General features: G+C 31.5%; 3 protein-coding genes across 7 annotated transcripts in view; 2 read left to right on the top strand and 1 right to left on the bottom strand.

Annotated features, from left to right (window-relative positions):
- Positions 1-58: 58 nt before the first annotated feature.
- On the top strand, positions 59-5,603 carry LOC110999510 (AP-1 complex subunit sigma-2). 3 transcript variants are annotated; one of them, XM_022268583.2, is made up of 5 exons: positions 59-269; positions 463-641; positions 1,024-1,132; positions 1,698-1,835; positions 4,367-4,826. In XM_022268583.2, exons 1-5 carry the CDS (start codon positions 267-269, stop codon positions 4,409-4,411), a joined length of 474 nt encoding a protein of 157 aa, XP_022124275.1. In that variant the 5' UTR covers positions 59-266; the 3' UTR covers positions 4,412-4,826. The 3 variants fall into 3 exon arrangements, with proteins under 3 accessions (XP_022124275.1, XP_022124276.1, XP_022124274.1); XM_022268584.2 differs by lacking the exon at positions 4,367-4,826 and adding an exon at positions 5,124-5,603 and having other exon boundaries at positions 60-231; XM_022268582.2 differs by lacking the exon at positions 4,367-4,826 and adding an exon at positions 5,124-5,603 and having other exon boundaries at positions 61-269.
- A 74-nt stretch (positions 5,604-5,677) lies between these two features.
- On the bottom strand, positions 5,678-11,280 carry LOC110999509 (lipid storage droplets surface-binding protein 2). Of its 2 annotated transcripts, none has more exons than XM_022268579.2 (6): positions 11,082-11,280; positions 10,329-10,449; positions 9,964-10,196; positions 6,785-6,986; positions 6,174-6,308; positions 5,678-6,085 (listed from the first exon to the last, which is right to left on the bottom strand). In XM_022268579.2, the coding sequence occupies exons 2-6, from the start codon at positions 10,447-10,449 to the stop codon at positions 5,853-5,855; spliced, it is 924 nt and encodes a 307-aa protein (XP_022124271.2). In that variant the 5' UTR covers positions 11,082-11,280; the 3' UTR covers positions 5,678-5,852. The 2 variants fall into 2 exon arrangements, with proteins under 2 accessions (XP_022124271.2, XP_022124273.2); XM_022268581.2 differs by having other exon boundaries at positions 6,785-6,971.
- An 883-nt stretch (positions 11,281-12,163) lies between these two features.
- The window catches only part of LOC110999502, a 28,597-nt gene continuing 26,924 nt past the window's right edge, over positions 12,164-13,836 (top strand). The window contains exons 1-3 of one of the 2 annotated variants that reach the window (XM_022268569.2): positions 12,164-12,305; positions 12,624-13,327; positions 13,425-13,707. In XM_022268569.2, the coding sequence (XP_022124261.2) occupies positions 12,273-12,305; positions 12,624-13,327; positions 13,425-13,707 (1,020 nt within the window). In that variant the 5' untranslated portion in view covers positions 12,164-12,272. The remainder of the gene's footprint in view (positions 12,306-12,623; positions 13,328-13,424; positions 13,708-13,836) is intronic. The other variant, XM_022268570.2, reaches the window with a different exon arrangement.

The raw sequence follows: 13,836 nt of genomic DNA, 5'->3' as shown, positions 1-13,836 counted from the left end.
ATTAATAAACACACGAAGTCACCACTGTCACTATAGGGCCTAAGTCATCTATATTCTGTGGTGAAAATCGAAATGCCAGGTGCCAACACTGAACACCTTTAATCCTTATTGTCCTTTCTTGGTGGAAATATAACTACCTATTTCTAAAGTTTTATTTAAAACCTCGATATGAGATTAGAATAGTGATCGTCGTTAAATCACACATCATTATATCACGTACATTCCATACAAGTAAAGCAATATTTTATGTTACTTTAGTTTTCAAAATGGTAGGTTGAGTCACAATTATTTCAGAATTAACTAATAAGTTTTTATGCTCTATAATTTTATCTTAAATTATGTAGGGACTAGCCTACTTTTATATATTTTAAGTAATATATAACGTATATATATAATATATTACGTACATATTTTCAAATAAATTTATTCCAGTTCCAATGTTTCTATGTTGTATGTTTTCAGATGCAGTTCATGCTTTTATTTAGTCGACAAGGCAAATTACGTCTTCAAAAATGGTATGTGGCTCATCCGGACAAATTAAAAAAGAAGATCACCAGAGAATTAATCACCACAGTATTGGCCCGGAAACCTAAGATGTGTTCATTTCTGGAGTGGAAAGATGTCAAGGTTGTATATAAAAGGTATTTTTAAACATCAATTTATTTAAACTGCCTTAGGGTCTGTTTCACAATGTCCGGATAAGTTCCAAATAAGCTATTGATTACTTATTGGTAGGATAAACAGTATTTTTGAGTTTCACAACTGTCAGATAGTGCTATTTGTCATGAAATGTGAGGTATCTTAATTGGAACTTTTATCTTTTGAATAATTTATTTGTTGCATAGATATTTGGTATTTTATCCATACATTTTGAAACAGGCCCTTAGTGTTATTAATACTTAATTATTTCTATTATTCATTTTAGAGTTGAATATATCAAATTTATTTACTTACCTCAAAAATCACTAATACTTGTCTGAACTACATAAACATTTTCAAACATAAACACCTGTAATGTTTTAGATATGCATCATTGTATTTCTGCTGTGCTATGGAGCAAGAAGACAATGAACTACTCACCTTAGAGCTTATTCATAGATATGTTGAACTTCTTGACAAGTACTTTGGAAGTGTAAGTTATACATTATTATATGTTTTAGTAAAGTTTAGGTTGATCATATACAGTCAAAACTGCTTACAACAACATAGTTAAGAATAACATACCAGTTATATTGACCAAAATCAAAGGTCTTGGCTAAATCCTACTGTATGAGCCCGTTAATAACAACATTATCAGCTGTTACAACTCAGTTTCTACAACCAAATATGAGCAGTCCCTATTATGTTGTTATAACAGATTTTGACTGTATAACATAATTGAAGAATTATATTATGCACTCAAAATCTGTTCTAACAGTAAGTTGTGGTAGTATTTGGGTTCCCATCACCAGGTTAAAATGTAAAACCATATCCGGTGAATTTTACTTTCAATTAACGACACAGTGCCTGGTGTAAAATTATCAAGACTAAACATAAACAAGACAAATATATACACTTTACACTAGGTATGTGAATTGCTTCAGCCTTACTTATATATCTGCATAAATACTTATATTACTTATAAATCTGAATGGTGCAGCAAAAAAAAAAATAATCATAATAATTTCCAAATCTTATTTGGTTTTTAAATTTTATAGGTGTGTGAGCTGGATATAATTTTCAACTTTGAGAAGGCATATTTTATATTGGATGAGTTGGTGCTTGGTGGAGAGCTTCAGGAGACAAGCAAGAAGAATGTGCTGAAGGCTATTGCCGCTCAGGACTTATTGCAAGAGGTCAGTAGTCAGGATAATGAACTTGTTTGAACAATTGTTTGTATCATGATCTGCACATATGGTATTATTAACTATTAAAATTTACAATAAAAAAATAGCTGGAAAATACTTATAGTTTACAATTAAATTGGTTTCAACCTAATAGTGCTGATTTATAAGATCTGTTTTAAAAATACCATATATGTGCCTGATAAAATGTATGTTGTTGATTGGGATGTTTTGAATATGAATATTGTTTCTTAAAATTTTTGGATTACTTATATGATGATACGAAATACTGTGGAGTATATCCAGGTAATATGTATTTTTTTTTAATTGGTATCAACTATCCAATGGTTAGTATAGTGCAATAGGATAGGATCATTTAATTATTTGGTTATTGTTCAGTTAATTCAGTATCTATTTGTATAATTATACAAAGTTTTAGTTGAAAAATAAGTGATACAGATAATGTCTCTAAAACAGGGACAGTTTAGCAAAAGGTAAAACCAATTAGATGATAGAGTAATCTCTCTGTTTTGACATAAAACTGTATATAGTGTGGCACAGACTAATGTGTAGAATAGAAATATCCATATCATACCTTATTAATACATATCGGTTTAAAATTAGAAGCTGTAGGCAAAAAATGGAAATGTGGACCATGTTGATAGTTAAGTGGCCTCGGTAGTGCCTTTTAGATGTTTAATTATAGTAGGAGCACTGCCTTTATATATTTAATATTTCACGTCAATTTTAATAATTCGCCGAAATTTCTAGAGGTCCATATTAGAAACGTAAATTTGACTAATTATGCAAATTAGGCTATTCAAAATGTTATGATCAGGAAAGTCGATCTCGCAGTTAGTGTACAACTTGAAAAAAATAACTCTTGTTCATTACTCTACTACTACACAAAACGCTATAGGCTAGATAAACCACAGACTCTTAAATATAGAATATAAATTAAATGTCTATGAATACCTGTCTTGCACTGCACAGCTAATAAATTCTTCTCTATGATGCATGCTGGTGGTTCGCAGGACTTAATCGACGGACTCTGGCACTAACGTCTAAAGGTTATAAACGCTTTTTTAAATAGAACAAAATATCATCCCACAGTAGATACCATAGAGATTATAAAAAAAGCGTTTATATTAATTGCTTTTTGCTTACCTTTCGCATGAGCTTTAAACCAATTTATTGCAAATTGTTTGACATAATTTAAATTCAACTATGCACTACTCAATTTATTTTTTATTTTTTCTGTTTTTCAACGACCAAGTTAACACTAGGGATGAGAACTTCCTCAATACATTATACATCCACAAAATAGCATTAGGAATATCTAGATTCTGGCACCATTACATATAGAATTTAATACATACTAGATATAGTAAATATTTATTCGTTCTCTCATAAGTCTCAAAATATTCATTCATAGGTAGTTAAGATGTAGTGATCTTAATAGTAATTTTAAATCTATAATACATTCAGGTCCTTTCGAGCTTATATTAAGTAGACCAACTGTATTGTATTCTTTGAGGCTTTCTATATTAAGTATATTTGTTAAGGTTCTGTCGAGTCGTTTGTGTATTTGCTTATCTTGTGTAGCTTAGTTATATCATATTATTGTATTTGTGACATTGTTTTGCCTTTATTGTTAGTAAAATGGTATTTCAAGGTTTTTTTTTAAATTTCATCTGCATTTGTTATTGCTTTGATTACAATAAAATAATTGTTTATTTAAAACAAAGATATTTTTTTGGAAAAATATGACTTTAATATTTATGAGTATGTTATATATCAAGAAATACTTTGAAGCTTCTTTGCAGAAGATGAGATTTTAATCTCACAAAGCTTATTACGTAAGAAAAGAACAGTAATTTAATAGATAGCCATTCATTACGTATACATATAATATCATAGAATCTTGTGTGTGGCTTGTGTCTCTTATAGACTAGTGTATAACGCTGAAACGAGGTTTTATACTTGAAATTTCTTGAAACCTTCTAAAGTGGAAAATTGAAATACCTTCTTAGAATAAAAAGCGAAACAATGTCGCTACTCAATGGTGGATGTTGCATTTATGTAATGGGTTGTTTTAAATATATCGTTGAGAACTATAACTCTGTTTTCTTGCATGAACCCACTCCTAACTGATGTGGCATGAGCTTTACAAATAAATACCCTTTAATATACAGAGCTCATGACATTACTCGCTAAATTTGCATTAACATCGCTTATGGTGAAGGAAAGCATGCTAATTGGCTAATTTAATTGTGTATCTATGGTTTAGAATTAACCTGACATTTGCTATGCAAAGTTTTAAGACTACCCTCATAGTTCCCCTAAAAGGGTTTAATCGTAACAATTGAATGAAACTAATGCATTGCACTCGAAATATCTTGAAATTGTTTTGAATAATAATCATTTATCTATTTAAATTGCATTAAAAACAAAAATCACATTTCACCATCTTAGTAGAGCGTAAATAATAAGGTACCAAATGGGCTGACCATTTCACCAAAACCAAGGGTTAAATGTACTAGGACGAGACAGTGGACGAAGCTCTACGAGACGTGGGCCTCCTCTGAGGCGTCACCGGGCGCCAGTGGTGATTTGTGAGACACTATGAACTTTAAGTTGAGTGGTTGTGTTTTAGGTAAAATGAATACTATGTATATGTAAGTGCGTGAGAGTGATTGGTGACTATAACTGACGCATACCATACATTGTATGTCTTTCGTATCTACTGTTAATATGGGTTTATATACTGCTTGCAACGCTTTTATTTCGTTATTGTTAATTTTGGTACTATACCGAATTATATACTTGAATTAAATTAGGAATGACATATAAATGAATAGATTTAATCAGGCCAAAGTATTCTATATTATTGTTTTGTTTGATTTTTTAAAAGATTTTATTACGTTAAGGATTACGAATTTATTTTTTCTAGATAAATGATTTTATATTATGCGTTCTGCTTTAATTTGAGGTATTTCATATTTGCCATTATAATTTTGTAACTGACCGAATAAAATTATTAAAAGTTACTATGCTGTTTTAACTCCAAACCTAGATACAAAGAAAAATGATCTGAGATCTTTTCGAGGTTCTTAGTTTTTATCAAATTTTCTTGCGTATAATAAATTCTTTCTAAAACACTGAAAGAAAAATTCTTCATACATTTTTATTATTTTAACTTTAAAGTAAGTAAGGTACGCCGTGTTCAGTGCCGAAAAGCAATGGCTCGGTTTAACACGGCCACGAGCGACAATGGCTCAGTGATAACCCTTGTTGCAGGAGGAGACCCCGCAGGGATTCTTCGAAGACCACGGCCTGGGATAGACGATCACAGACGAGAAACCACAGCAGTATACATTATATTAAGGATAGGTTTAGTTTTATCTATTATTTTTCAGGATGTGGTTGTCATGACCGTTACCATGTGAGAAATTAAACAACCTTGCTAATAGTCATGGTATGTTCTACTTTCTATTTGACACGATAATACTACTTTTTTTAGGCAGCATTTTTTAATATTCAAAGGGCAATTTTATATATATATATATGATTATGCACAAAAATAATTTTTAATAAGATATAGCTCAAATATACTATGTACTTAATTTTTCTTATGAATAGAATGCAAGACATGTTTTCGTCATTTCATTTCTTATCGTTAATTACCGCTTGATAAGTGCCAAAAAGTGGATAATAATTGTAACAATAATGTGCGCATTTATAATAAATAGTATCAAATTTTATGTGACTGTATAAAAAATAAGTAAAGAACTATTGTATTATGCATAAGTATTTAATAAACATTTATCCAAACCAATTTTTATTAAAACACATTTTATCAACAGCTTATATTTGATAATCACAATATAAAATTCATATAGGCATGCACAGACATCAGTCTCATAATTTCATTATATAGGAGTAAATATATTACCAAAACAATGTAGATAGAATTATAATATCTTCACTGTGGTTATTCTAAACATAATAAAAAATAAATATTTTTTTTCACTGGTCACCCTCAGACTTTGCTTCGGGTGATGCTTTGACAATTTCAATGGTTGGAGGGGAAGTGGGTGTTTCATTTTTAGATGGGGTATTTTCGGGGGCAGGTTCAGCAGATTTTTGTTCTTTTCTGTCCTCTATAGCTTGGTCTTTCTGATGTTCATCATTTGTAACCTTTGCGAGATGAAGCGCGGCCAATAGTGCCGTGATGTAGCGACGCACATCTAGTTCAATGCCTGTTAGAAAAAATATGTGTAACACCAAGTTCCGAATTGCTCAAAATGATCTACAAAGGGTGAACTACAATACAATAAAATATCTTACCTGAGCTCCTTAGCTCAGTAACTTTGACGGCAAGGTTGGCCCAAACACGTCTCGCAGCCACTGCGCTGAGCCTACCCACAGTCTGTACTGTGTGCATTGTGGGATCTGTATCTGCTGGTACTATCTCTGTGCTCACTAGAAATAAATAGTTTATACATATATAAAAATGATTTATTGTGTAATAACAGATCACAGTTACGTCCATAAGTTTTTTAAAAACTTCATTTGCTGTCGAATTAAAATTTATGATTTTAATTCGTCTAAAACCTGTTCAAAGAGAGAATTTATTTCTTTAAGTATTTTACTACGATATACATATATATATCGCAGTAAGATACTTAAAGCAGAGAGTAAATTAAATCTCTGTACAATTAAAGATATTCAATCAAGTCGCTAAAATTCCGTCAGACAAATGAGAGAACGAAACGTTTAAAGAGTAAAACAAAACAAGGAATTTCCAAGCTCTCAGTTCTTTACTCATACCACACCGAAATAACAATAACAAATGAAATAATCATGTCGGAGTCTTGTTTTACATTATTAATCAACACGCAACACAAAAAATTCTAGCGACTTGATTGACATTTATAAAAAATAATTGATCGTCATACCTGGAGTCTCACCCTGAACGGGCGGCAGGTAGTGGTCAAGAAGTCTCATAGCATACACGGCTCCACTGTCAACTCCCTGCATAGCCTTCTGGCCATAGGCCGTGGACAGCAACGCGTTCGCTTTGACCCAGCTGAGTTCCTTGAGCGATTTTACTTTCTGTTCGGCAGCTACGCGGGCGCCGTACACCTGATTTAGATTAACCTTTAAATAAAGTTATTTTGTAGTGTTAGTGGGACTTAAAACTATGTTAGTAAATTATGAAAATGTTGGGAGGAACACGAAACACTTATATGCTAAAACATACATACACACCGTCGACTATTTCCATCTAAGGCGAGCCGGTTTTCTCACGATAATTTGTTAAATACACACATAAAAAAAATCCATTGGTGCACGGCAATCGAATCTACAACCTGAAGGATGAGAATCGCAAGCTGAAGCCACGAGGCCATCACTGCACTACAAAAGACTTATCCACATAAAATGTACAATTCTATTCTATCTAGGGCAATATCGCATTAATGACAACATGCTAGTCACGAACTAATGAAATTTGCTCGCAGTTTGTCTATTACAATGTAAAATAATTACAACCAAGTCTTACTTATGCATTTGCATATTTTTTTTGCCTTTGTACAAACGGTACCGGATAGAGAAACAATAGCGTGATATAATCCGAGAGGTAATTGATAATTAAATTTCAAAAGTAAGATTCTAGAAGATTCGCTAGCCATAGACGGGCTGCATGTTGCAGCCGAGAACGGCTGTTGTAGAGCATAATATGCAACACGACCGCATAATGCTACTGATGCAGGTTTATTTAGATGGTATTTGATGAAGAAACACTGCTTCTTTTAATTTAATACTTTGTATGTCCAGCTTAGAGAAGGCACTAAAAAGTTTTTTAACTACTATAGAATTTCCATGGTTTCATTTGATAAATAAGTTAATATATTAAGCCATAAAATACAACGGACAGATTCCAAAAGAAGGAAATGCACCTCGAGAAAGGATCGCAGTAACATTCAAGGTTTTATTATACGTAACATGTACTATGTACTGATGACTACGATTCGTGAGACTTCGAATGGAAACTGCAGATCGCCCGTGCGGCGACCTCTCTAGAGCATTCGGTCTCGCTGCAACATGCTGTCCGTCTATTTTTTTTTAATAGAACGTCTACGACCAGCGTTAATTGTCATCACTTTACTATGACTGCAATGGTGAATTTAAGACGCTTAAAATATATTTCAAGGCCTTATATTGGTTTCTAATCCAGCATTAAATTTCATGGCTACACATTTAGGTGTTATTATTAGAGATAATTTTATGAACTATGAGAACGTCCGTACGTGTGGATGATGTAATAATGTTAACGTTGCATTTTTAATCCGTTTCAACATTTTATATTCTATTTTTGTTCATATTGCTTTGTTATCGTGAAATATGTTTTAAACCTATTCTGCTAAGTGGACTATGACATTAAAAATACGTCCTTTCCTTCCTCGTGCATGACGAAGCCGTATTATAAAGATCACTTGATAAAAAAAAGTAAGCTAGCTGCAGTATTCAATACTAAATTACTTTCAAATATCAGCATCTGGTGTCGATGTTATAGGTAAATGTTATACAACATATTTTGTGCCTTTTATAGTAGGTATTCGATACCTACGAACATGAACTACCTTTAGTGAAAGACTTTTACGGCTGTCGGAACTCAGGAACCCCAAAGCAGACATCTGAACGCTTAGTAAAGATTTCGGGAGAAAAAAAAAAATAATTTTTATAATTACGAAGCCACCAACAGCGGTCTTAGGACGGTATACCGTTAAGGAAGTATTTATCAAATGACCTTTGTATAACCCAAAACATTACATGCAAACGGATCCTAAATATCGACGGATGTAGTCCAGATAATATGAAGGTTCTCGCGTTCCGGGTCAATGTGCGCCATATCGATATCTAATCTTATAAAAATTACGATAATAAACAACGAACCTAGTATTAACGTTTGAAATTTAATTATTGATAATATTGTAAAGGTTTTAATGTATTGGTATTACATATTAATCATCTCAATATAAATATAAGATACATTTAACTAACGCGATTATCACATTCTTAAGTTATATAAACATACAGGGTGTTTATGAATACCTATGACAAAACTTCACTTGTTGTCACGTCACAGGTTGTCGGGACTAGTGCATAGAATGAAAATAAAGTACCTACGTTACCAAAAACAGTTTTTGGTTTAAATGTAATTAAATAATAATATCAAATTACATTGACAAAACAATATGCAAATCTTATCGTGAGTCGTAACCGCAACGTTATAAATACCTACGATCGATCATTGATTATAATCTAGAAATTATTGTGATTATAGGTACACTAATTAGAGTGTCGCGTGTCAAAACTACCTACATGACACCTCAAGTTGTTCTCCGCAATAAAAAACAATTACTGTATGAAAATAACTAAAAGGTTCGAACAGAACGCCAAAAAACTATCACCAAATCCTATTATTGTATTGTCAAAGGGTTGAGATAATTTATATTTCCATTACGAAACTAACAAACACATTTAGATCTAACACAAACTATTCCATTATTCATTTCACATGTCTTTTAGTACCATTTTAAGTAGCAATATGTGGAAAACCTGTTTTGCAAGTCTATAAATAAAAGGGTAGTAACATTTTGTAAGTTATACTACATAAACTAATTAATACAGCCCTAGATATACATGTATTTATATATTGTGTAATTATATATTGCACAATTATTATGAGTAAGCGGTTGGTTGATCTTTGGACTTTGAATTTTTTCATAATAATTTACAGTAACTATAAACACTTTCGTTTTTATTACATGATTAACAAAATGCACATTACAATCTAATATAATTTGTTAGTTATGTCTAATAAATATGCAAGCTTGGTACTACGGCATATACTATAGAACAAAGCTCTAAAAATTTGTCTAGTTCATGTATTGAATCTAAATTATATATACATCAATAACATTAAATGTAAGGAGAGACAATGTCAAAAAGTTTTGAAGATTAACTCACAAATTTCAACAGTAAGTAATACATAAAATAAAAATCCTGTAATAAAATATACCTAGAGACTTGGAAGATGTTTAATTATAGATAAATCAAGGGAAAAACTTACCCTATTTAACTGTGGAGAAATTTTTGAAAGTACAGCCTGTTTGGTGGTTTCCACAATAACTTTAGGTTGCTCAGTCACTATCGGGATCCTTCTCTCCAACTCACCAAGAGCCGCAGCAACCTTTGCATCGCCTAATGCAAGGGGTGCAGCAACAAATGGTGCAGCAGTATGTGCTGCTAGTGTGACACTGGCTTCCGCTGTTGATAGTGCCCATTCAAGAAGAGAGTGTGCTCCTAAAAGGAAGATTTTCCATTTTTATGCAATTCAGAAGAAAGTTAAAACTAAGAGGTAATTAAGATTGTAATCTATATCAATAAATTTTTAAAATTTGAAGACATAATACAATGAGATAAACAAAATCATACCCTTTACTTTGCTGTATAGAGCCCCAACTTGTCCAACTGCAGCTTCTACTGATGGTAAAGCCATTGCTTTTTGAACAGATTGCAATTGGCTAAAAGAGGGAGTACCAACTTCTGCTGCCATCTAATAAAATGTATAATGCAAAATTTAATTTATTTTTTTCAATAATGAGCCAGTACAGTAATATCGAAATTTGTATTTGAAAAGTGCATTATGAAAATTAAGAAATTTAAGTGTCAAAAACCATTTCAATACGAATTATTAATAAATATGGCACCAACAAACAAATTTTAACAAATTAGGAGCACGTTATTTATAACAAGTTTATTTTAACTGATATCGTATTGGATTCCATTTGTAAATCTTCAACAAAGTACCAGAAGTTTCCATGGCACTACCTACCTACCTACTACCTTTATTTTTTGCGAGTTTGAAACAAAATGATACAGAATATAAATTGTTTAGAAATTAAGCAACTAAGCAAAACCCCAATAAGTAATCAAAGTAATTAAGACAGTAAATGTGCGATATAGGTATATTAGTATAATTAGGACAATAATTGTTCGAGAAGTTCGAGAAAAAAATGTTCGATTATTAAGAGGGTAGTCAAATGAAATAAATAGCCACGTTGTAAAATATAGACACGATAAACATATATTTTTACATTTAAGATGAAACAGAATTTAAAATGTACCAAAAACCATTTATATTGAAATTATGTGGTTTCAAATATTGGTTTCCGGTTAGATTCTTACCTTTAGTAATTATGACGTGTACTTTTAGAAATATGAGTGACAAAACTGATCTAAATAAACTAATTTAATTTTAAAATTATCACTGGTATTGAATTATAGTAAAATCAATGAAAGAAATCAAGCTCTACTCAAACTTTTAGGTGATTATAAGTGCTAACGTCTAGTCAAGTTGAAGACTGAAATTGAACTGGTTGAAGTTTGAACTCGTTCGGCGTTTCTGAATTCGAATGTTCTAAACGAGTGAGCAATAGCATGAGCATGAATGATGAAGTAGGAACGATAGGTATGAACTTTGAACTGAGCATAAACGTTGAACCGATACAGAGTACACTCAGCACTTATATGGGTGAAAAGTAAATATGTAATTAATCGATTCATAAGATGATATTCGCAATTTTCTCTTGACTTTGAAGAAGTTTTCGAGTATCAAACGACAATAGTGTCTGTCTGACTGTCACTATAGAACTTAAAGCCTAAAGAATTTGAGACCTTACGTCATTTTAAACTGCTAATGTCGCTCCTAAATTTCATTGTACATTTCATTCTCATATGAGATAGATATCATTATAACAACTATTAAATATTTTTTTGTTATTTTGATAAAGACTGTACATAAGTCGGTAATATTCTTCACGTACTCTATAATTCCTTCCTCCACCGAATTTGTTACTTTTTGTGATGTAATATGTCTGTACATCAAGTAGAGGTAAATTTGTACATATTGGTATTGGTTTAAAAGACCACCCAAATGTTGTGGAATCCAAAGCATATATCTCATTAATTATTACTACATATATTGAATATTGCACAGTCAAAACGTTGCAGTTTTCACTTGCCCTATACGAATTATAAATTAGTAGTAGTAGGAACTTAAGTACCGTTTTTAGATACTTTTACTGGCCTGTAATGTATCCTTGTCATTATTTTTTATGATGCTTTTTCTGAACTGATTTCAAAAGCCCGAAGTGAATTTGACGTGTATTTTTTGGCAGATGGCATGGCAATACATTTTTAACTTGACGTAAATCAGATGTTTAAATGTGACTTTTCAGAAATACTTATTTTTCCTATAAAATGAATGACACGACAAAACAAAAATAAATAAAGATTTATACAGAAGTCAGAAACCAATGTACAATGTAAAGGGTCTTTAAAATACTTAATCTCATTATTTTATTATAAGTCACCACCATGGCGACACTTATGAGAGAAAAACGCAAAGAGGTTTGTTAAAAATCTTTTACACATCATATTTCATCATAAATTAGCACCGAACTTTTCTTTGTATGGAATTAATGCGTAGATAACTAGACATGACTAAAGTCTACGTATATTTAATATATACTGATAGTGTAATTACAATTTCCTTTTGACCTAAGCTCACTAAATACATCTGATCTGGCCCTGACATTTAGTAAATAAATAAACGTAAAGTGATTTTTTTGTTCATATTTGCCGACCAAACAATCAATATATACGAAATGCATATGTTTTATTATAAAATTAATGCACCTATTATAACTATTAATATTATTTTTTTAGAAAAAGAAATCCAAAGTTAAAACTGCTACTTATGACAAAGAAAGTAATTTAAAAAGTCTGCATGTCCCTTTTGAGGAAGTACCAGAAAATGTTGAGAATGAGGCAACAACTATCCCTGAAGTAGTCCAAGATGATACAATTTTCGCTTTAGATAATAATATTGAGATTTCCAAATCTCATACTAATATTGAATGTACATCAGAGGTTGCAAGTAATATTTTGGAACAAAATACAAATAATACCCATGTTATTCAGACTGACATAAATATTTGTCGAGAATATAACTGTATAAGTGATACCAAAGAAAATAAAGAAGCAGCAGATACTAGTTTAAATGTAAAAAAAATAAACAAAACCAAAGATTTTACTTTTAAAGATTTAAATAAAAGTCTTCAAAAAATTAAAATACCAGATCTTCCAAATTTATGTGAAATAACAGATCAGGAAGAATATATAATACCATCTGCACCTGTTTTTAATTTGGCTATAGAGGCAAATGTAGAAAAACGTGAAATGCATCATGAGCCTGTCATTATAAAAAAGAAAAATTTCACAAGTATTCCTTTAGCAGAAGCCATAAGAATTTTTGGAGGACGGGAAATAGCTGAAGTAAAAGGTTTGAGTGAAAGGGAAGAGGTTGCTGTTGAAACTGGGCCTACAAGTGGACCTGACCATCCCCTTGTTGATCTTTTATCTACATTCAGGTATTGTCTTTTAAAAATACTTAAAATACATTATGTTTTTGTTATTAAGATATTGCTACTTGAAACTGATTTTACATTGTATTCATTTTTCTTACAGATCATCCTTATCAGCATTAGAAAAGGAAAGAGTGAATGTCAATTGTGGGTATACTGATGAAGAAAAAAGAAGGAGTGTTTTATGGAAAATAGAGAAAAAAAGTATTGCAATTACAGAACAGTGTCCTTGTGGTGCAAATGTTGAGTTACGTGTATTGTATGATTATGCTGAGTTGCAGAAAGATAGGCTGCCAGTTGCAAAGATGAGGTTAGAAGGACTGTTAAGGGATGTTCAGGAAACCTATTGCCATCATCAGCATGCTGCTTTGTTGGCTTATTCACAAGTATGTGATTTTGATTTGATGAGGTATAAAATATCTAATAGTGTTTAATCCTAATATTGGGCTTACATTGCATCTGTCTATTTAATTATTTTGTATTATAGACAAATAGTCTTCTGTGCCTGATACATG

This window comes from Pieris rapae, chromosome 8 (genome assembly GCF_905147795.1).
Source record: "Pieris rapae chromosome 8, ilPieRapa1.1, whole genome shotgun sequence".
In the NCBI taxonomy this organism is placed as follows: domain Eukaryota; kingdom Metazoa; phylum Arthropoda; class Insecta; order Lepidoptera; family Pieridae; genus Pieris; species Pieris rapae.
The sequence above is the reverse complement of the archived record's forward strand: the minus strand, read 5'-3'. Positions and strand labels throughout refer to the sequence as shown.